This window comes from Colletes latitarsis, chromosome 12 (genome assembly GCF_051014445.1).
Source record: "Colletes latitarsis isolate SP2378_abdomen chromosome 12, iyColLati1, whole genome shotgun sequence".
Lineage (NCBI taxonomy): Eukaryota > Metazoa > Arthropoda > Insecta > Hymenoptera > Colletidae > Colletes > Colletes latitarsis.
In genome coordinates this window covers 23,461,475-23,486,701 of record NC_135145.1, presented here as the reverse complement: position 1 = coordinate 23,486,701, position 25,227 = coordinate 23,461,475, and the positions used below count along the sequence as shown (strand labels likewise).

General features: G+C 41.3%; 1 protein-coding gene across 6 annotated transcripts in view; it reads right to left on the bottom strand.

The window, feature by feature from the left end:
- Nckx30c (solute carrier family 24 member Nckx30C) overlaps positions 1–25,227 on the bottom strand; it is an 80,415-nt gene that overhangs the window by 53,412 nt on the left and 1,776 nt on the right. For 4 of the 6 annotated variants that reach the window (XM_076780157.1, XM_076780160.1, XM_076780158.1 and 1 more), the window contains one exon: positions 14,939–14,962. The exons of the other annotated variants lie outside the window; for them this stretch is intronic. In XM_076780157.1, the coding sequence (XP_076636272.1) occupies positions 14,939–14,962 (24 nt within the window). The remainder of the gene's footprint in view (positions 1–14,938; positions 14,963–25,227) is intronic. 6 annotated transcript variants of the gene reach the window in all.

The window sequence follows — 25,227 nt, the reverse complement described above, 5'->3', positions numbered from 1 at the left end:
TAGGCACTTCCGGGACTCGACCCACAATCCCCGGGCGTCCTTTAACCTGTCCCGGGGCTCGTGCAGTTTTTAACAACGGGAGCAAATACCGCCGGGAGGAACAGTCAGCGGAAATCGAAGGACGTCTCTCGCTTGGCACGAGCCCGTCGAGACGATTTCTACTTTTCCAGGACTCTTCGAAACCCTTTCGGGGGATCCTTTGTCCGATCGGTCGGACGCGATATTAAAATTCTTCCGCGAGAACGACGAGACACCGTTGATCGCGTGCCAGAATCCAGGGGATCGAAACTACCAAACACACCCCTTCGTGAAACGGGGCGAGTTGGTTGGGGTTGGTTGGGGTCGCCTGGTAATTATTTCCTTTTGTTTTTCGTCGTTTCACGAGGGCGTCTCGATACGTGAATATAATTGGAACGTCGAGGGGGCTGAGATTATTTCTGATAGTGGACACAGAGTTATGGAAATACGTCAACCCTTCGTTCCATTTATGATACTAGTTCGATGAATGGAATATAAATATCTTCCTTGTAGAAAGTAGCAATTATTATCGGAAAATTTATACACCCTTAAGAATAGTAGTATTTCTCCGTGTAGAATAATTCAGGCCCAGAAGAAGGGTTGCTCTTTTATTCAAAGCATCGAAGCGATCGAAGTCGCCGAACGAGGAGCGAGGAATCGTTGTTTGGCGAGCTTTAAACAATTTTTCCTTTTTCCTCGTGCAGCGAATTAGGGGTGTTCTAGAGAGAGGCAGGAAGAAAAAGACCCGTTGAGTAAACGCCAGTGCTCTCAGACGCAACGAGATTCTTGATAAATCAACAGAACTTGCTCGTCGAGTGCAGTCTTTTTTGGGGGGTGTAAAGAACGCCTTCGTGGAAACGAAGCTTTTTCCTCTCGTCTTTCAACCCCTCCCCCTTCCAGTTATGATTACGAAAGTTACGAGCGTTGCCTGGACGCGAGCATTCCCGTTTCAATCCCGCTGGAAATCGTTGAATAATTCCTGGTCTGCGAGCCCCGGCAACTCACGGCTTATTTAATAATTCCGTATCCCGCGCGAGTTGCAAATTCGCGACGCGTCGAAGCGTCCTCGGATTCTCGTCTCGAAACGAAAATCTCCGTTCCCCCAGCGACTCCGTCAGGGATACGTCGTTACCAGACGACCCACCAAAGTTTCACAAACGAAATATTAATATTTTTCCTCCAATTTATACTCCCCTGTAAACTCAGTTTTAAACAATTTTATTCAGGACGATTAATATTTTAAAAAACTTGGACACTTTTTCAGTGTGTCTCTTTAGGAAGCTTCTCAATTATTTTTATACTATTTCGAAATAAAAATTCCGTTGCACCCCTTTAGTGCACAATTTAGAAAGAGTATTACCAAGTACACGATTACCATAAAATGATCGATACTGTAACGATAAAAAACTACAAAATGACTTCGCTTTTGAGTTCATCGGAAGGTGGTTTCGATAAAGCGAATTTAATCCGCGAAGGGGTTAATTTCCAACGCGATACACGATAGTGGATTTTTGCATTAACGTCAGTTTTATCGGTCAGCCATCGCGTATAAGGAAGAAATTATTCGGTCGTTGGAATTGTTTGCGAATTCGGTCGAAAGAGAATTTAATATTTCAGTCGCGCGCTTCCGTGGCCGTAGCAAACGGGACGTTATTGATTTTCAAACGAGTCGCATCTTTCGGGGACACAAATATCGTCATTAAAATATACAGGGTGGGTCGCCGATAAAATAACTGTATCGAATCGAGAAACGACTTAAATCGGTTATTATTCCGTTTGTATAACTTGGCGACGATAGCTTAGCTCGACGCGCGATCTGTTTAAGCACGAAACGTTTCGATATTTATGTCAGCGTGCATAGCAGGGCGCGAACGATGCTTTTTATTTGTGATTTGCGTCCAATGCTGAAAATAGTATTTATTTATTTGTTTCGACAATTAACGCGTCGATACCAGATTCTCTGCTAAATAACCTCGAAATTAAAGATACAATATTCCATGAAAATAAGGACTTCATAACGATTTTACACGCAAGTCAGAGATTCAATGTGTTTCGAATTAAAGTAGAATAATTAGGCGTTCCGTTTCAGGCGGAAGCGCCTTGAGCACGGCAAATGTCGTTTGAACGTATCCTATTTGCCCCGAAGACCGACTCGGGCGAATCAGATTCGATCCTGTTTGTTCGACAAATAATCGGGATCGATACCCCCTTGTACTCGATTACCTCGTTTTGGAACAATGTTACCTCGAAATCCTGCCCTCACGCAGCGTTTCCACCTTCTGGGTGCATAAAGGAGATTTGGCTGACCCGATAGAAAGGTCGTTATCTCGTCAACCGTGGCACAATGGCATCACAATACGCATACACGTTTATGGGAGCTCGTGACCAAATCGAAATACACCCTTTCCAGCCTCCACTCTATCCCTATCGTCCACGGATAGCTCAGAATAATCCTTCTTAACCCCTTCAGGCTCGTTCATTTTTAATAATAATACTCCTCGATTCTTTTTTTATAAACCAATCGTATAATTTTATATTGTTCCGAATATTATTTAAAATAAACGCGTCACAGCGAGATCTCCCCTCGCGTCACGATTTATGAACTCGTGCTGAACATGTTTGCGCGCATCTAGATTATCACATACGTTACGCGACACGCGTCTAGATTACCATATTATTTATGTAACGGTTTAATTCTCATTTAAATCCGTCGATGCATAACATTTTGCGTAAATAAGTAAAATCTTGTTTAAATCGTTACTTGACAATGTCCCCGTCCGAGCGTTTCGTTTTCGGACGAACGTTCGACTTTGGAGCTCAGAGTTTTCATTAGGATGCAAAAAAATTCGATTCGAGCGGTCGTTCATCAACGGGGGAGTTTCCTTAAGCATATTCGACGTCGCTTAAATGGAACTTCCGGCTCGACGACGCGTTAAAATTTACGACCGACGGGTTTCCTTTCCGTCGCCAGGCGGTCTAACTTTAGTCTTCTATCGACAAGCGTCAAACTTCGTCGGGGACTATATTTACGACGGCCGTTTTCGCTAACAACGGACTTATACTGGATTTTACGAAAATTATAGGACAGGTCGGGACGTGGAAATTGGCCCAATATGAATCGGAAGGTCCCTTGGCGTTTAACGATAACAGAGATTGGAAAAACAATTTTTACAGTGACACGGTCTGCAACGAAACGAAAGGGTTCGTTCGTGCATTCGATTAGGCTATTTGTGACTTTTATCGACGCCTGAATGGACTCTCGAGTAAAAATAAGTACGCTATAATTGTCCGTAGTTCTAGCGTGAAAATACAATTTTCGATGTCGCAGTAGGGATGAACTTGGAGGACAAAATTCATTAACTACTCTCGCGTTGTTCCGCGGTATTCTGCGTCGTTTCACGCGAGAACACAGCCCCTCCCCCGCGATTCTCGTTATCCTTGTACTTTATCGCGATCGTTATATCCGCTGCAGATTCCCGCGCGAGGAGAAGTTCCGGTCGAGGGGATCTAGCGTCTTTCTCGAGCGTCTACCACGGGTTTCCTCCGCCTCTGGGTCGTAAATTTTGCCCCGGAGAGCATTTGCTAGGGAAGTATCGACGCGGCCTCGACGGTGCACGCCGAAAACGCGCAAGAATAATAAATAGAGCGGAATAATATTAAACGTGACGCGTTACGAGACGATTCCGCGGATGCTGCGTCGCCCCTTGGAAGAAAAGAAGTCTCTTTTTGTGCGTTCCTGGCCTTTCACCGGAAACTAAAAACGGCAAATTGGCGTTCTTAATTGCAAATTGCCTCGGGGGTCGTAGAACACGATCCAGGGGGGCTTGCGTGTTCAGTCGAGCGCACGGAAGCTAAGCAGCTTACTCGAACGGCTGACAAATTTATACGAGTTGGCTCGATTCTTGCACCCACGTGCTCCATCTACGAATAATTTAATCACTAGCGAAGATTGTCGCGAGAAATCCCGTAAATCGACAGCTGCGATTTATGAGCAGGCTAGCTCGAAAATATTTCATTGTTTCTTCGATATTAAACTCTAGAATTTATGGAATCGCTAAATTTTTACGGTAATTAATTTTCACGCGTGAAGGGAATACGAGCAAATTTAAATGAAAATTCCGCTGGCTCAGCGTGATCCATGGATCGGCTTTTTATAAATATTTCTCGCGGGACAGGCCATCGCTCGAATATTGGACAATCTATGTAACACACATACGTATTACGTGGATATTATAGGGTTTTATAGTTGTTTGCTCTTCAATATTCAAACAAGGTGTATTTCTTTCTTCTTTAGATTTCGAAACAAAAAAAATGAAATTTGAAAGAAAGACGCAAAAGGGTTAATAGCTAATAAATTAAAATTGCCCGTATAAACGGTGAAAATTAATTTCTCGGAGGCGATAAATCATCCGAAGGGTAGTTCGTATTGCAGTTAAGCGGGTGGTTTTCGAGTAACGCTTGAATATACGTCGTCTAAAGTTTAGGCTAACCCCGTAGCTGGGTTTTACGACGTTTGGGAGAATATTCTGGCGCTCACGTGTCCTGCTGGAGCCCTGACCTTACCCTACATTCGCGTCGAAAAAAAAGGGTGGAAAAAAGAAGAAAACTGCAAGCTCGCGCCCGCCACCGAAGAAAAGAATAACGGCGAGGTGGGGGTGGGTGGCCTGCAAATGAGTCGGGACGAGTTCCAGCGAGATCTCTGCACAATTAATGACGACTGCGCGCGTGGGCGGGGCGTACGAAAGTGGCTCCGAACTCTCGCGGAGACAAGAAATAAAAGACAACTTTTTCAATTTACACACACACGCACGCACAGAGACTGGGTGACTTTTGTCCCCGGTTGGCAGTTAAAGATTCTCTCGAAACTTGTTCCCATCGATTATCGTACGTGTGTAAAGACTATGAAAGTTGATGGCCATCCTTGAATGCAATCTTAACCCTGGGAATACTATAGTACCGCGTTCCTCGACCGGTTTTCGTTTAAGCTATTCATAAGCGACACTTTACTCTTTTTGGTAGCCTTCTAGCAGGGAAAAAGCTACGCTCTGGCAGGTGATGATGGTTTCGTGTTTATACTACGATATTTATTAATAATTCATACCCCGGTATTAGCTATTTCTCCACCGGGTATAACGGTTCTTTAGCGTAGTGTTGACGAAATTACGTAGAAGTGGAGTAAGGTTAAGTGGCCAGACGATACACTATACCGTCGTAGTTTTCAATTAAATATACAGTTACGATAGATTAATACTATTATTAAAGTACACTGGCAATTACGAGAAGAGCTGTAACATGGTTACTAAAAAATTTGTAACGTGATCTACAGTTTTTCGTAGGAGAGAAAACAAGATGGACAGTGTTTGCGTCGATTGATCTAATCGAACAACGATTCCAGCGCGAAAGAAAGAGAGAAGCAATGGACAAGAGACAGCAGGTAGATGAAGAAGCGCTTAATGGCCTGTTATCGGTAAGAGCATTATAGTTAATTATACGCGAAGTCGGCCATTCATTAGGTGGCAGGAAGAGTCGGGACAAGGAGAGGGAACCGGGAGGCGGAGAACACTGTGTGCTCCGTGCCAAGTAATGGAAATATAGCCCTCTGCCGACGATGCCATAATTTTCATCCCTCTATTCATCGCCGGAGCGTATTTAATAAAAAGTTTCTCCCGCGGCTGGGCCAATTACCCACAGACAACTGATTGATCTTAACGCTCCACTGGGGCCATGTTCTCCGCAAACTCCAACATTTTTTACTCAAAATAGAAACTTTAATACCACTCCAACCCCTTAAGCAAATTTAAATTTTAGTGATTTCTGGATCCTCGATCCCTGGTTTGCAAACTCCAAAACTATTGGCTCAAAATAGAATTTCCATTACAATTGGTTTCCAACCCTCTAAGCAAGTTTAAATTATAGTGATTTTGGTATCCAACGCCTAAAGCAAATTAAAATTTTACTGATATTTGGACAGTGAGCCCCAGGTTTGCAAACTCCAAAATTCTTGACTCGGAATACCAATTTTTATTCCACAGAACTGCGTCGCAGAAGGGGCGTTGAAAAGAATTAAAACATTAAAATTCGAATCGTTGACAAAGAAACCTGCACTCCAGTGGACCAGAAGAAAATTTCGAATCAAGTTTTCCTCCGGAGGAGCCAAAGGGAACTCGATCGACGTCTTTCCAGACGACAAAGGCGTAAACTTTCCTCCGGTAAATATCCCCGAGCGTGAAGCTTCCGTCCCCTCGACCAGTTTATGAGTCCACAAAATTTCGAAACAGGCTTTCGGAATTGTTTTCGAAGTTTGTTCTCTCCGTAGAGTCGTCCTTGGGCGAGAAATGGCCGACGACAATCGAGCAGAGGCCCGCCATTGTTCGAGCGCGACGAAGAAGCGTCTTCCTACGAATTTCGACTCTTGAAATATTGCCAAGCTACGATAAACGCCCACGCCTACGCCATTCAATGGCGAGCCTCCCTCTTTGAGAAGAAAAAGAGAAAAAAAAAAAGAAAATATCGTACGAACGCGTCCCGAGAATGGCCGTTTTATTTGCTCCCGACTCGACGTATCCTTTTTAGCTCGTCGCGCGTGTTTGCACGGCGACGACAATGCGATACACACACTCGCCTAACTTTGCTCCAGATCCCCTTGTTTCGCGTCCGTATTCGATTTGCTTTCCCCCGACGACGGGAATTTCGGCAGAAAACTGGCAGAACGGAACTTCCGGTTCTCCAAACGCGTTCTAAGAACTTTCGTTCAACCTAAATTTCGAATCACCGTGCTTCGGAAATTTGTGATCAGACTGTATACAATTCCATAATAAAATTACCATCGAAAAGGAGACAGTTTGAAAGCACAGAGTGGATAATTACTAACGTAGATGAAAGAAATTTAACGTTAGATCCAAGATGGTTTCTTTAAAATGTTTTGAACGATAAATTAGCGAAGTAATCGGGGGGAATGAAAGAATTGAATGCGTGGCGATGGCAGATGTCGGCGTATGACACGGGTACGAGTGTATTCGATGCTGTCTGCCGGACCCTTTGTTTCGAAGGTGAGATTGACGTAATTGAACGAACATGCCACTCGAAATATTTCACTCTCGACGGCAAGTGGGTCAGACAATAAAAAATACGCCACATTCAACGACCTGGAGCGGCAGGGATCGATTAAAAGCGGCGGCGAAAAAATTTGCAATTCTTTTATGATCGTTAAAAAGCGCCGCTGAAAATAACCGATGGAAAATTTTCGACACGCGTGAAAGTACTATTAAAACGTGTCTTCCCTACCATTCTGCCTTCTCCCATAAATCTGCAAGTCCTCTTAATATTTGTCAAACGACGATGGACCATAATCCATCAACCTTTTCAGCCGGTTCTTCGAACTTTGAAAATCTTCTCGATGAATCATAGCGAAAATACTTTTAGATCGTTTCACGCATAATGCACGGCTGTTTTTGAAGTACAAACGCGTCTTCTTCGACGATTAAGTACACTTCCTTCCTTTTTCCAGCCATTTGCAACCCCTTTGCATATTTATCAAACCACCGTGAGCCGTACGATCCATCATGTTCAGTTTCTTATCCACCTACTCGGATCACAATTGGGTTTTATGCGATCGGAACTTTGCTATGTGACATCGTCAGAATCCTGGGAGCAGCGTCAGTGGTTCCATAAATTCTCCCTTCGCCACTTTGGAGGGCAAGTATTCTATTTTTGAAGAAATTGGGGATCTTGAAATTTGCTGAAATCATAATCTAACTTTCTTTCCACCTTGCATATTCCTTGTTCGATAAGTCCTTGAATTAACTTGTCTTTGTGGCAAATTTTCTTTGCAACGAGATCATGGTGGAAATCTTCGGTCCTTCGAAATTAATACTTCTCTCATGTGATAAAATATTATTTAATACGATGAGATGAACGACTCTGTGAATTTCCACAATTTTGCAGGTGAATAATATATGGTTATCCGGGATAATCCTTCAGTTTCTTCCGGATGAGAGGATCTCTGGGGCACCGTTTGTAGGAATGGCGTAAAGTGGTCCCCAGGTGGGTCCAGTGGACGCCAATGAATCGAAGAGGCTCTTCCTGCCATGAATGGCACCGGCTGCCAAATATTAAAGCATCGAGTGCACCATGTGTGTGTGTGCATTAGCGTGGATCTAGCCTGGCACGCGGTCAGACCGACTACTGAGGGAATATATTCGTAAATAAATGATCGGGACGGCTTACCACCGGCTTCGATTCACTACCTTCGTCTCACTTTGACCGCTGACGCGCACATGACGCGTCCACGAGTTGCTCTAAGCTCTATTTCCACCCCCGTTTCAAGGTACCGCGTTGATTGTTCCTGCCCTAGCATATTCAACGATCGCTCTATACCCTGTCGCGTCGATATCTCCCGCAGGATCACATCAAATATTTATTATAAATACGTGGTTTCAGAGAGGACCATTTCACAAAATTCAACCACCTGCATTTTCCTACCCAATGCACGAAGAACAATTTTCAAAAAGGAAAATCTCAAATATATTTTTTATCCTGATTATGATAATAATAATTCTCTATTTGACGAGTCGATACCCCCCCCAAAATTAATACAGAGCTAATTTCTCTTTTAACAAATGGCGTTTATCTCTCTCCATAACAAACGGGACGAATTTACCAGTAACAAGTGTCTGCAATCCCCCCAATTCCATTTCTCACGAGTTATAATTATAAACACGATATTTCTTACATGACAGATGCAATATACAATATGTCGATTCTCGATTCATCTTGCGTGGGCGTCGACGTAGTTCGTCCGCCTTTTGTAGCGTCTCGTTCGGGCAGAAATCCTGTTGGACGCGTTTTACATGCCTTGTACACGACGACTGGTATGCAAAAAAGTTGTAAATCGTGTGTCAGTCGATCGAACGAGAAAAAAAAAGAAAAAAGTTACGGTCGTTTCGATGCAGCTTCTGTCGATTCGAAGGTAGGAATAACGAGTCGTACGATAATTCAAACTTTTGTTTCAAAAGCGTTAATATTGCAGTTCGCGTGGCCGTCGACACGAGAAATAGTGAAACGTAGAGGGTGTATAAATGATATTAACTGTCAGAAACATGCATTTCTGAGGGACATTCGTGGGCGACGCGATCAGATTTCATCTCTATCAATGGCGGTTGTATACATTCTAATTAAATGACACTGTCGCTTCGCTAGCTTTTGTTCTCGACAACGATTCTTCGAAATTACATTTTCTGTGGGTCAAATATTTCATGTAAATATCATTCTTATTACAAAAGACTCCCTAACACGAATAACATTATCGTGCGTTGAATTTCATTGTTTAAAAAATAAATTTATCTCGCTTTCGTGCATTCAAAAATTTCTTTCAGCTATTCACACCGAGTGAATTAAATAGAATTGTAATGCTTCATGTAAATTACCATTTCTGCAGCTCATTAAAATTTTTATTATCCACGGAACGTGTTAAGTGCCTCGTTGAGAATTTCTTATCGATTCTGTGCACGGTTTGCTCGATATACGATGCGACGACTTGTATTGTCGAGCCAGAAAACTAAAACAAAGCTTCGAGGTTCGTCTAAAAATTAAAGATAGAAGCTTTCGCGTGGCCATTAACGAACTGTCGTCGCTCGAACGATTCGACAGAAACCGGAGGCTGTGGGAAACGAGCGTATCGAACGCTGCCAAAGGAGAATTTAAAAGGAGCCGGACTGGCGAATTGAACTCCAGAAAGGGCCGTTGAATTTCGATTCTCCGTGTCGAGAACAGAAGGATAAGAGCCTGCGGAAAGGAAGAGCACGGCGGAGAAAAAGCACCGGAAACGATGCTTTTTAGGTCGTCGTCGATCACGATTTCCGATTTACTAATAATAGAGCTTATCACTTAGGGGGAAACCACTGTGACGAATTGAAAAAATCGAAATTTTCAAACCTGGAGGCTTTAAGAACTAATTTTTTGAGGCCTCTCACGCTGGTTCCTATTATGGCTACAGTAATTAATATTTTTATACGAATTTTTTACAAGAAGTAGTTCGAGAAATGTACTTTCGAATACATTAAACATTTATCGGAAGAAGCTTCATAGTTACGTCTAAAAAATTCTTGAAAATTGCCTTTGTGGTTTCCTCCCTTAAACGACTGATGCTCCGAGAACTTTGCGTCCGTTTGGCTACTTCTGCTCGCGAGACTCTCCATCGAAACTGTCTTCGAGCTCTAAAATCGGCTATCGGGCCGCGATTACGCAACTTTTCCCGCCGACCTACTTCCCCCGATCTCTGGAAAATCATTCGCCGTAACTTTTCGTCGTATAGAACGCTCGACAAAGGACAACTGCGCGCTTGGATTCCCGGGCCAAATCTTATCGAGACCTTTACGCGGATAAGATTCGTCTGTCGAGTCTCTTCGAGAGCAATTCCACCCACGATTCGCGAGAGGACCTCCTACGGTACACTCACCTCCACTCCTGTTCATACACTGTAATAGTAATTCGCCATAAGTGAAAAGAAACCAATTCTTCACATTTATTTTTACCACATTTTTATTACACTTCTTCTATTTATTAAGTAATTTTTAATTCTCAATTTATACCAGTTTCAAAAGCAAGCTCTATTTCGTTCATAACAAATCACCATTACAATATACAAATTCGAGCGAAAGTATGTCCTCATCCGCCATTTTGGTGCACATATTAAATAGACGATATTCCTATTCCAGCTTCCCATATGTGAAATTAATTCTAACTACCGAGAAAACGAGACACGTAATTTTTTAGAGATCAGGGGAAGTGTTCTCTTTTTGTTCGTCCCTTTTCGAAGATCGATACGCGCATCGAGAATCGATTTGGCGACCACAGACGCGATTCATCGACCCGGGGATTCGATTATCCGCACGATTGGATTTTCCGCGCCGTCTGACGGGAGTAAATTTCTTGGTAGCGAGATGACCTGCATCGACCGTAGTTTGCGACGATTCGACGACGTTGAGACTCGCGAGAACGTATTACGCCGCGTGTAATTTCCAGCTCTAATGTCTGAGCGTTAGTTTAAATCCAATGTCAGCCAAGAGGATTAGAGGTCTGGTTGCGTTAGTCCACCTTACTTTCTCGGTAATCTTCGCTGTTCGTCGCGCGTAATTTAGAGATTTGCACCAGAATAAAAAAATTGGACTCTGGGAGACATTACTGTATCTATTGGACGGGACAATTTAGTCTTCGATTGTTTTCTCGGTCGATTTTAATCAAAGTATACTGGATCGTGGAATAAAAATTTAAAACGTTGAGTCGCGATGCCAAGCAAAAACTAAATTCAGGATGATGGATTTATGGACTTCTACCGTCGCTCTGAAAGCAATCGTACTCCCCTGCAATATCACACTGGGTTTCTTTGGACGCGAAAAACTCCACAAATCCACGTTTGATATCATCATTATTGTCGAATCAGTTCTCTCTGAAAAAGCGCGCCATTGCTTCGAAGAGGCGATAGTCGAACGGGGCAAAATCTATACCAGTGTTTCTCAAACTTCCCTCTTCGACGACACACCCACGATTTGATACGTTATTTACTAAAACAATGTCCAAAAATATAAAGTAAAACTATATTTATTAGACGAGTGATATTCCTACTAAACACGAAACTATATCGATGTTTTTATTCATGTCGAGAGAATATGAAAAATTACACACGCTTGAAGCATCTGTCTTTTTTCATCGAAGCCCTTCGGTTAATATATTTATTCCATGAATATTTCATTACGAAAAAAATGTGTTATCCAAGTATGGAAATTTCGTAAGAGCTACTACCAACGCAGTACGAGGGAAAAATTCATAAATGCCAATATTTTTAGTGCCCTTCAGTTTGAGAAACATTGGTCCACGCCGAGTAGAACCATAATTTTAATTATTTAATTTTATAATAGAACAAGAATACCAAAATTGTAATGTTTTCGAAATTATTCTGCGAATAAATCGATGCACAGAGTTTAATGCGAGTTCCTTTGCAGTCGTTTTAAAAGTAACAAGAAGCAAAGTGACTAATAGTGTGCAATATTTTCTAGAACAACCTAATTTGTTCCCCTTAACCCGAGAATCATGTTTCCAGCTCCCAGCTATATATTCCTCTTAACCCGGAACTGATCTTTCCACTTTGCACTGAACGTTGAATCATTTCCAAACTCAATGAGAAACGACCAGAATATCCAGAACAAAATGAATCTCGATCGATATCAATTGAAACATCATTTTATAGGTCTCAAAGATGCGTAAATATTCAAATAAACACACCAATATCTACTACGTTATCTATATATCTTCTAACAAGTAGTAAATAGCATTTCTGCACTATAAAAATCCATAAAGTATCATTGAATTTTCGCAGCTCCACTTTAATCTATTTTAAACAACTTTTTCATCGTACCTCCTGTACATAATTTAATTTTAATTATTAATTACGAAGTAACACAAGCATAACATTAGATTTTTATAATCCCTAGACCCCAAGAATGATATTTCATAAATAATCAAGGTTCCAAAGCGACGCAAAAGACCATTTTTCAACATCCTCCTCCGAACTTCCGGTGAATCGATGTCCTTCTGTACATAATTTAGCTTCAATATTTAATTACGAAGTGTCACAAGCATAACACTGGATTTTTACAATCCTGAGACCTCAAGAATGATGTTTCATGAATAATTAAGTTTCCCAACTAACGCAAAAGACCATTTTTCAACATCCTCCGCCGAGCTTCCGGCGAATCGATGCGTGTCGAGCGATCTACGGCGCAACCACGACGTTAAAAACGAACGGAACGAAGTGGGTTCGATCAGTTGGCACTCACAGCCGTTTTGTACATACCCGGGGATCCTCAAAGTGGTTTCGATTCGTTCGTACATACCGGGAATGCATGTTGTTATCGAACCGCGCTTTCAAAACCCGCCGATATATTTCTCTCTTTCTTTCTTTTCTGGTCCCTGGCGCGTACGTGTACGATCGCGAACGTGTGTGGAGAAGCGAAACGTTGCGTGTGTGTACGTGTCTACGTATCTATTATGCGGAAACGGGGTTGAGGGTGCGGATAAACGATTCTTTTTTGTCGCAGCTGCCACTTCTCATGCGCGGGAGCGACTTGGCTGCACCGGTGCATCCTGAACGAAAGGGTGCTTGATGAGAGAGCGAGATAGATCAGAGCTGCAACGGCTAAAGTCGAAGGTGACAATGAGGGCGCGGCCGAGAATCGCGGGGGCGGGACTCGAGAGCTTCCCCCCCCCCCGACGTGTACCCTTGAATATTTATACCTTTCTGCCATTCGACTTTTGCTCCTTCTACTTCTGCCCATTAATTCCATGCTTCGAATCCCTTGGACCATGTTATTCGACTGAAATATTTTAGGCCTGCTCGAACTCTTGGGCTACCCCTTTTAGAAGTGTTATGCACCGTTGCAGTTAACAGGGTGCTTCGAAAAGTTGAAGCTAGTGCAATATGTATTATGCAACTGGCTGACGAGTCTGACTAGTCGTTATATAATCACCCAAGAGGGTGAGTCTATAATAAGATTATTATAACTCCCAGATTCAACCCTTTGCACCCCTATGTGACTCGACATTTTTTCAAGCCCAAAACAGATATTTAATTGAATTTGTTTAAATTGCCCTATTGTTTAGTTAACGTAAATTTGCAAAGAGTTATAAAAAAGATATTCCCAGAAATGTTTGCAACGAAGAATCGCATTCTTTCCATTGGTGCAACGTGGTCCAGCTTGTAATTAAATAGCCTGCAAAAAAATGATAATTAAAGCTCCTGGTAAAATATTGTTACTAAAACTCTGTTTACGAGAAACTAAGGGTGCATAATTCTAAAAAAAAGAAAGATTGTATTGGTATTGGTAAGTAAAGAAAGATCGATGGAAGAGCAAACAGCGAGAGAATAAAACGGTTAAGCTCGCGAATCACCGGTGGATCATCTGCCAACGAGAGCAAGCTATGAGCCACCGGTGGCGCTTAACGTGTTAAACCGCAGGGCTAAGTTGGACATCGGTATCAGGGTGTCCTCGAATCTCCGCTGACCTAGCCGCAAGTGCTTACAAAACATGCCTGAACGATCCTCCGAAAGGACGCGGATTACGTCCCCCGGGAAGCGCAAAATTATCTACGACGCGAGGCGATCCAAAAAGTCACAATAAAAATGGCATTTTATGAAATAATCATGCTAGGAAAAGTGTTGTCATTGTAAATTGGTCAAACGTGGATCCTCTTCGAAATCTACAATAAAATGGGGAGGAATTTTGATCGTGTGCAGGATCAATTATTTCTCTATTGGACATTGTTTATTTGAAGAGGGTTTTGTAGAGACTAATTTATAATTGTAAGGGTGTTCGAAGAGGGGTTCTAAAACTATGGAGGCTCTACCAGAGGTTTCGTATGTCTAATTTTGTATCTATGCTGGAGAATCGTGCGCTGGTTTAAGATTGTTTGACAATGCAATATTTTGGAACGTCTCGCAGTCGGTGCTGCAACGAACAAGTACAATCGATCAGAGGCACACGCGGCAGAATGTCAATACACAGAAGCATGCACGCGTTTGTGTTTTGGTTGCTAAAGCCACGAGCAATTGGACCTATCGTTTCAAGCCCGTTTGACAAACGAAAGAGAAAGAATCAATATTAGAGACTTCGTAAATGAGTAAGTGGACATATTAGAACATTCTTCTATGACACTTATTCAATTTTTATATGGACTTCGACAGGTTTGACGATGTTTGGAAGCAAAAAGGAATCAAACTACTGCAAACCTAGTGTTAAGAAACATTTATATACGTTGTTTCTCTTTCGTTTGTTTCTCTCTCGAGTTTTAGCAACCAACGGTGTAAAGATCGCGGAAACAGAGAACGCCGGAAGAAAGAAAAAAGAGATAGGGGCATGCGACTCACCAATGCCTGGGCGGCGCTCTGGTGCTGCAAGCAAGAAACACCCAGTTACAAAATCACAGTAACGACAATCGAGTAGTTGTATCGTTGATGGTTTCGTGATTTCGCTAAGGCGGCGCACAGTCACACGTATACAGATGCAGTGCTCGCGAGAAAGCGTTTTTACACATTGATCAACACTGTGCACATCGAGATCGCGTCGGGCAAGTCGACGCGCCATCGCGAATCGGGATCGAAGGTCACAAAAACGAGACCAATCATATTCAAACTCAACGCAAACGTTCTACAAATCCATTCGAACCTACAATTTTTATCGATTCAGTCAAAGAAATGGCGACCTTCGATCGTTTCTTCGTTCGTTTTTTTCGCGACATCTTGCAAGCTGAAGGAGAAAGCTGAAGGATTTTGGTGTCGAGCGATAACAAGCGGTTTGCTTGCTCGTCTCCGTGGTAATTACGGAGATTGGATGATGATTGGTGCTGTAGTAATTAAAACAAACCGACGATCGACGCGATTCCGCGTGTGTTCGCGTTCGCGGTGTGTTTGAACGTCCTATCTCGCACGGATCAACTTTGCAAAACCCACCACGAACTTTCAAACTGCTCCAAACGATCGAAACGCCCTTTCCAGAACAATTATTTACCAGAAACAATTGTATTTTTACTTCCAGAAAGTTGGGAAACCGCTTCATCGATAATCTCACTCTTTTCTAATCGTATAGTGGGGAAAGTTTATCAATAAAATGGCTAATAAAACGACGACTCTCTTCTCGAGGCGTTTGGAGATGGAATTGAACAAGTTCGATTCGAAAATATTCGAAATATTTGAACGTTTGAAACGATACGATGCGTGAATTACACTTGGCATACTCGAGACGAGAAGGTTTCGCTGCTCAAAGTTTTCCTTAACGAGAACGGAGAATTCCTTAATTGCGTGTTTCCTCGTCGAGGAACCTCCCGGGGTGAGAAGGGGGCGAGATGCATATAGTTCTTGCAACGATTCGCCATTTTTGTAGCAAGTTAGGCAACCACTTTCGCGGGATTGAAACAAAAGCTATTGAAGTTAACAGCGAATACACTTCGACTGATTAAAAATAATAATTTATCGAGCTCTGTGGAGCCTTCGATTTTTGTATTTTCGTTGAAAATCCAGGCTCGAGTATTGATTGGTTCGCGGACAGTGCAAATAACCGGGGAATAATTTCTTTTTATCATTTCTGACGGATAAAGTTCATGAGATTGAGAGGGGGGATTAAGTGGGATCGATTTAAATAAAGAACTTTCCGATAAAGAAAGTTTCCCATCAATATCCGTAATACTGATGGATCAGGAAAGTCTGCTACGTGCCGCTACGATTGAATATAAAGTCTCTCTAAGTAATAATGCGTCTCGCGTTTCATTGGTTCGAAAGATTTATGGTGTTTATCACTGTCAACAAACGACAATATTCTCGACCCTTGCAGTTAAAATTTTGTTACTCGATTCGAGAGTTTTAGAACATGAATATTAAGATGATTTATTTGTCGTTTTTATTGAGGGTTAATTACAATGATTTTTAGCGAATAGACCAACCCCCGAGATCCTACCCACTTTCTAGAAAAAAAATTCAGTACCATCGACAAATTATTATTCTTGATTTTCGTCTTATTTTGGCCTCTAGAATCTCCTATTAAATTTTTCCCCAGGGGTGGCCGAACACCCTATATTTGTTCGATACTGCAGATTAAACGTAAACAATAATGATAATCGAATAATTCGATACGATTACGTAATAATAGCCAATCTGAAATTGATAATCAAGGTAAATAATTGGCCATCGATTTGCACACACGATTGTGCCTACTTTAATAATTATATCTTGAAATAAAAAAGTAACGAGAGCTTTCTGTTTGTTAAATATTGATACAACCGTTTGAAAAGCCCAGATAATAAGTTATTAGAAAGTACTTGTCGATACTCTTCGCTATTCATTCGCGAGGAACGAAATGCCATCGAGCAAGAACCACCCCCGTGAAACTACCACCGCCAAAGTTCCTCTTTGAGAAATATCGAGGCTTCCTGCTCAGATCCCTTCAATAACTGTAGCAGACTCCCTGGTCCATCAAGATTAAATTTCTTTTCATCGCTAAAGACCATCCACAAATTAAAAACTATCGATTTCGCTGACATCGAATTTACAGCTAACTAACTCCCACTGTTCGCGTTTGCCCCAGTAAGTTTCGAATATTCCTGTTGTAACTTCTCGAGACAGCATTCCCGGCGGTAGAATATTTTAATTGGCGACAAATTCTGTCGCTACAAACTTCGAAACTTGCAAAACTCGGGGTAAAATGGATTACGAAAGATTCGAAAAATGTTTATGGAGATCGTGACAGGGAAATTTACGGATGTCGGTTCGTGTAAATATGTTTCGAGTATCGAGAAGCAGAGAAATAGATAAATAGACGAACTGGTTGCCGTTAAGAAAATATTTAAGTAAGAGGAACCTTGGGAATTGCAGTGCTCGAGCAAACGTTTGCGCGCCAGATTGAAACGGACGCGTTCTCCGCCATTCGTCATAGAATTCGACGGTGATTTATGGTCGTGAAGGGACACGTGGTAACTAATTAATCATTCGACGCCTTTCCCGATTCCGTGAATCGCGACTGTTTACCAGCCAAAGAATTATAATTGTCTAGAGAATATTCGTGCGAAAATTAACTCTTTTTCCCGGGGGGAATTCATTTTAAAAACTTCCTTGATCCTCGACGGGGTCTCAAGACACCGGAAGGCTGAAAACTTTCGGGCAAAGGGGGTGGTTTTGTCCTTCCGAACAAAAAATATTCCCCATTTCTGGACACAAAGTTCCTTGGTAGCATCTTCAAACTTTTCTGATCACATAACTCATCGAGTACTCCCAGTTGGCTGTAATTGCAAATTCTTAAACTGTTACAAAGAAATTGTAACGATTGGTGCTAGTAAAAAATGTAATTCATATTCTCGAACAATTAAAAATTGAAGTTTGATCGAAAGGTTCCCAAATTCCGGGCCATAAAAGTGAAGAATTAACCCGAATGACATTAATAAATAGGCCACTGGAAGCGCGATTGCTAGAACCCGAAGTAATGGAAGTGGAATAATTAAATTGAATTCTAACCGTCTACGTATCGAGTCAATTCCGTGATCGTCGAGGCTCCTAAGTCCTGTGTTCGCGTGATTTCGCGGTGACCATTGTCCCCTAGACAGACTCCCCCGGTTAATTACGTTATTAGCAGCCCTCGATTTTCTCCTGAAACGTTTCGGGGCGGAGGCGAATCTGGTTTGGTGGCAACTCGAGCGTGCCTACGATCGGCCTAGGTTACGTTTTATGTGGCGCAACCAGGAGGAAACCTAAACCCCGGTCCGGTGGGCTTCGATAGAGTATTTATTATATTTTTTTAAATTTATGCTTTGTCGAGTATCGTTCGTAAATTGTCAGAGAGGGGGAATAAGGAATCACTGGTAGGGCTTTTGAGAGCCTCTGTGTCGTCTCATAAGGGATGCTTTTGGTTCACATCGATGCATGAATTAAAGCTCGACTGAGACCTATTTAAATTAATAAACATTCTACAAAGACTACTATATGAGGAAGTTGCTGCTTTTAATTTTTTAACAGTTTATATTGGGAGATTTAAACTATATACTGACGATCTTCTGGAAAAAAAAGGAAAGAAAAGGAAAATGAACATATTGATATAAATTTCATTATTGGACTGCATGTTTATGCAAATTCATATTTTTATTAATAGAAGTAATGAAATAGCTTTGTATTCACGTGGTAGAATAAAAATAATGTTCAATTTAACTTGAATATCGACGGTAGGAGTAATAAGTCTGACCAAAATCGTTTTGCACTACTTGAAGAACAAATTCTGATCCATTATTTTTATTCCACCAAGAAAATCTAGCATATAAGGGCAGAGAATGAGCGGAGATTCAATAAAAATATGATCGATGCCTTGGTAGATTCTATTTCGAAGTGATATGCGTCAGAATTTATTTTCTAAGTAGTACAAAACGATTTTGGTCGGACATATCACTACTACGCTTGATAATCGAATTAAATTGAGTATTATTCTAATTCTATCATGTAAAAATAGTGTGAAAGGATAGAGAATAAGTGCAGATTTAATAAAAAGATGATTGATACTTCGATGTGGGTCAGAATTTGTTCTCCAAGTAGTGCAAACCGATTTTGGTCGGACATATCACTACTACGCTTGATAATCGAATTAAATTGGGCTTTATTAATTCTACCACGTAAACCTAGTGTAAAGGGGAGCTTTGTAAAGGGTTGTTTAAATCTCCAAATACAAATATTTTTGATATTATTGCATATTGAGTTGACTAGAATTCCTGTTGTTTCGGGACCGGGTCCTTTGATGGAGCAATCGAAACTGACAGTCGGGCGCGAAATATAATTCTCTTATTGACACTGATTAGTGATCGTCGAAAACGGGAGACCGGTGCGCTAATGACTGCATAATTGCATGCAGATAGAGCCTCCGCTGATCCGGAATTTATGCTCGCGTATACGCGTTTGGATTAAATTTCGTCAGAAAACTGTGTTTGTCTTTTCATTTCACGTCAGCTTTTTCTCTATTTACAGTCTAGCAAGATGGATCATCTCGTTCGATGTTTCAGCTAGAAAATTAACGCGCAAAACATTAACCTAGCACGTCGGAAGCAATCGAAAGATTAAAGGTCGTCGCGGATTTTCAGGGGTGGCGCGACGTCCAAGAAGTTTCGCGAAAGAAAAGAAATCAGAAACGGGGGTAGAAAAAAAAAACAGAAAAGAAGAAAGCTTTCTTCGATTCAGACCGGTGCTCTGCGCCTGGTCTCATCATTTTTCCCCTCTTTTCCCCATTTCCATCTTTTCCACGTCGTCGTGGCGGTTCCGTCTGGCGAAATCTTGCTCTCTTCGGGGAAGCTACGGCATTGCAGTGTGCCAGAGGCCCTCCACCCATCCTCGAATCGATTCGACAGAGGCCCTTCTACGCTTAACCTCGACGCGACGATATACAACCACCGGTCGTGCACGATCACCCCTCCCTTATGGTTACGTTCCATAAAATTCTAACTTACGCCCATCGGATGCACGCTCCGCCGCCAACCCCCTAACCAAACCGATTCGACTCGCGTACGATTGTCTTTCAAGCGAAACTGGATCGTTATTGAAACCCTGCACGCGATCTTCGACCTCAGAAAGACCATCAGATCTTGTTGATAGCGGGAAAAAATAGTTTTCTCAACCCCTAATCGAGTATAAATCTCAAAGTTGACGAACATATAATAAACACTGATTTCTTTTAAATTTTAGAGATCCCCTAATGTGTTCTCAGCGGCCAAACTTCCATTTTGGAGAACACAAAGGCTTACCCAAACCTCTTCCCATGCAATTAGATCGCAAGAAAAGAGGCAGAGTGATTTAGATTGATCTCCGATAGAGAGTGAACGACTGAAGAGTATCAACCATGTAATAATATTCCACCAAGTTCGCAATCTTCTCGACGATCGAATAAAAATTCTCGCTGGTCGTGGAACCGTAATCGCATCAGGGAAAATATTATGCGACGCGTTGTATTACGAGCCGTCTCACCTTCGGCGACTCAACGTGCACGAAACGATAACAACGACGTTGGAATATCGATTACGGCCGATCACGTTCGCATCCTCTAATTGAGGATCGTTCTTTAACGTTGCATAACCATGAGATCTAGACGCTGGATCGAGCAACGATACGTCTCGAACCGGAGGTTCTCTGCATCGCGTCTGCACCGCTAAGTGAAATGTTTAGGGCTGTAACCTACCCTAATCTAACCATTATGCTCTCATCAGATGACTGGCCTGCCTCAACATTGGCGTCTACGCGCCAAAACGATCCAAAAGTTTGCACAAACACCATCCAAAGCAAGTTCCACGCTGAGAATAATATCATCGGTAAAGAATTTTTTTCTCCGTAGTGCGTAGGATTTCAGGGGTAGGTCTATTGACCAAAAATGATTGTAATTGACCCTGGTAATTAAAAATAATTTTTTTAGAACGATTTGAAATTTTTTTTTTTTCATCGAAAAATTTAGGCACCTACCCCCTGTCGATTTTTCTTAGATATTCGTTTTTCATTTTTAGTAATTTTGTTTGACGCCCTACAGAAAAGTTGTCTAATACTTTTTTGTAGGTACCCATGAGCTCTACTTCAGAAAAAAATTTCAAGGAAATCCATTCACTATTATAGGAGTTATGATCGTTTCAAAATTGGAGCACCTTTATGGGGTTTTTCTCATTTTAAGGGGTTAAGAACGAACTTTTCGATTATTTTTCGATTTTCTACATATTCTCCACTAAAATACGCGTTGTTTGCTTGTTTGAACATTAAAATCGTCCAATCCGTTCGGAAGTTATGATGTTTTAAAGACAAACATGAAATTTCAGGGGAACGAATCAATGGTATGGTCAGACATTGTATTTTCGGTAATGAATTTTTTTCTCGAAACTGAGTAGGATTTCGGGGGTACGTCTAATCACCAAAAATTATTGTAATTGACACTAGTAACTAAAAATAATTTTTTTAGAACGATTTGAAATTTTTCAATTTCGTCGAAAAATTTGACCACCTACTCGAATTTTTTTCTCGAAAATGGTTAGGATTTCGGGATTATGCCTATTCACCAAAAATGATTGTAATTGACCCTAGTAACCAAAAATAATTTTTTCAGAACGATTTGAAATTTTTCAATTTCGTCGAAAAATTTGACCACCTACTCGAATTTTTTTCTCGAAAATGGTTACGATTTCGGGATTATGCCTATTCACCAAAAATGATTGTAATTGACCCTAGTAACCAAAAATAATTTTTTTAGAACGATTTGAAATTTTTCAATTTTCCTCACTTTTCTGTTACTTTATTATCAATAATTAATAATGAATTTAAAATTGTATTGTTACAATAGGAAAATATATACAGTTACTCGTATTCGTACACTATAATAGTGGCCCACAATAAATGGAAAAAGAACCTTGTTGCTTACGAATTGATTATGGATAAATTAAAAAAGGAAACTTTGTACCGTAATAATCGGAATCTTTCCCTTTATACGCGAGTGTGCTCGTTGCCACTTTTTAATTGAACTATCGCAAATAATTCACCCCCAATCACGGGGCACTTCGAACGTCATTCGTTCAATTATGCATCGTCCGGCCGCGAAGAAACGCGCGAACAATCGGCGGATGGAATTTATGATTCAATCAGCGGGAACGTAAACGCGAATAAATCAAATTGGCCGAATTGAATTTTCCACAGGGCAATTAATTCACGCGAGCCAAGGACGGGGGAATTTTGATTCTTTTGGCGAGCCTTTTCGGGGCGAACCGATCGATTTCGCCAGACACGCAGAAACTGATCAAAAAAGAAGAAAAAAAATCACTTTCAAACGAGACGCGTTTAATTTACAGAGGAATAAATAACGCGTCGAATATTAAGCGTATGATTTTTAAATTGCACGCGAGGTAAATTGTTCGACGTAGGGGGGGGAAAAAAAATATAACCGGTCCGCTTTAATTAAAACCAATGAAGTGGGAAAATAATGGGCTCGATATGTTTGCTCTTATTGCTACGTTTCGACCACTTCGCGCGATTCTCTTCAGGAAATAACCTTTTTGAAATTAAATAGCGCAGGTGTTATCGAAGAAATGCAATTATACGCGTGCTAATATGCGAAAAAATTGTTCCGGTTTTCGCCAACAGGCGAAACAATTTTTTCGTTTATTGACACGCGTATAATTGAGTTTCGTTCGACAAAACAATCCTTGATTAACGCAAAAGAAACCGTAATGTTATCGATATGCAAATAAATTGTGTTCGATGTTATTTGTAATTGGAAAACTATGGGAACTACGATTTCGATTCGTATGGAGATCTATGCAAATTGAAATCATTCTTAGTAAAAAATAAATAAATATGTACCACTTCTGTACTAATTTCGACATTTTTCTATACGTTAATCATACATGAACGATACCGATCAAAGTGATTAAACGCATAATTATCTTGTCAAATGCCAAACATTAAACATGCCTATAATTATATTAATCAAGTAGGTCAAAATTAGCAGAAGCAGGTCGAATACTACAGCTTTGTTAAGAGGAGATTCTCCCTATTAAAAAGGCGGTTAATTAGGAAATAATTGGATTATTTTTTCTAACAAAAAGTTTGAAGAACACAAAGGCCTCTCGAGTGTCTGAAATTTGTTCTCGACGAGACTTTTGCTATTTTATTAAACTGGTACAGCGATTCGAGGGCTGTTAAACGAGTGTTTCTACGTTTTCGAAAGACCCTAAAATAAATAAATAAATCTTCCCGGAGACCGTTGTAACGTTCTCCCCGTTTTATTTTCTCCTCGAGGTCCGTCGATTGATCGGTCGTAAGAACTCGGGGATGCACCCCCCCGGAGGAATCGAGCCCTCTATTTATTGTCAGCGATAAAGCGTCCATGTCTCGTTTCGCAAAAAGAATAGCGAGACAACGATAAAAAATATCAGAGGTAAAAACTGGTCGAAATTCCAGCGATGAATTCGTTTCGCATGGGCGTAGAGAAATGCGTTCCTTCGCGTAAAATTGGAACAGCGGCGCTAATCTGACCGTACGCGAACCGCCGTGCCACTTTTTCGCGACCCGATTGTCTATGGACGCGGAAGATGACCCGGAAAATAGAGAGAAACGTCGACGAGGAACAGGGAGATAACGGCAGAATCCTAGCAGCACGGTTACACAACGTTAAAGAGCGAATCTCGGTTATGGGCTGTCGATGCAATCGGTGCGATCGCCAGGAAAAAAGTAAATCGAAACTGCGAGAAAATTAACTGAGATAGCCGACCAACGATTCTGCATCTTTTGAAAATTCAACCGGTCGAGAGGGCCTGCTAAGTAGTTGGAAACAAATCTCTTTTTCGGGTACCTTTTCAAAGTTTGGAACTTGGAAAGTGTGTCTACAAAGAGAATTTGTAAAAATAACGAGCTTGCATTCGGGGGGGACAATACTCTCGAGCTTACTCTAGAAATTTTAAAGGGCTATTCTGGGTCCCTTTTACTGACAAAGACTCTTGAGAATAGTCTCAGGCTTTATTTGAACTTTATCGATTGCCTAAAGATGCAAAGATTAGACTATAAACTTTGATCTCTGAACGGGTATCTTTTCCCCAAAAATATAATTACAAACCTGGATGGGAAATCTAATTTAAAAAGCTATTTCCCCGCTAACAGTACCAAAGAAGAATGACATTCGATTTTCTGAAAAAAGTTCCTTTTGTACGTCTATGAACAAAATTGTTTCGTCCGGGGCCATTTAAGACATAATTGATTTTGAAAATACGCGAGACACGCGCGCGTTTGATTAAAATTCAATTTAATGGATCCCTTTACAGACGACCGTTTCTATGCGACGAAAAAAGTGCAATTGGAACAAAATTCGCGTTTCCAAGCATTTCGAAAAAGGAAACATAAAACGTCGAAGAACGAAAATTTTAAATATATTTCCTAATTATTCTCACGTTCCGGAGCACCCTGTAACGGCCCGCCGCGAGATTAAATCGTTCCGTCCACGGACACCCCCACCCACCACCCCCTAGGAAAAAAGGAAAAACGAGATATGAAACGAAATGAACGTCGTTTCTCGTTTTTGTCGCGATTCGCTCGCTGGAGGAGCGTTCAACCGATTCGAAATCGACTGTAGCAAGTATTCTAATTAACCGAGTCGCGATTTTTCCCACGAATTCGTGCAGATCGAGCTTCGTGGGGTGGAGAGGCTTCGCAATTTAGTTCGTCGTCGTCCAGAATCCTGTTGTCTTTAAAAAAAAATTACCAAAGAGACCCATAAATTGCAGGCCTAGACTAAATCCAACTTCCTCAGAGGGACTATTTTTGTATAGATCCTAAAATTTTCATTATTTTGGGGTGAAAAAAATATTGTGTATGTTGTAAATCTCAATCCAAAGCAATCTATAGCTATCTTAAAAAAAAATGATCAAAGAGACTCATAGATTGCAGACCTAGACTAAACAACCCCCTCAGTGAGCAAACAATAAATTGATTAAATTGCATAAATTTGTAAAATTGATGATAGTTAAAGGGTTAAGTAGAGAGAGGCTAACCACCGTGGGGATGTCGTTCGCTAAAAAAACAACGATGTTCGATAAACGTGGGGAGGTTCGATCGTTTGGAGTAAAGAGAAAACACCGCCCCCGCGAGTGGCCGTGCGAGTAGGTGAAGTCAGGCGAGTT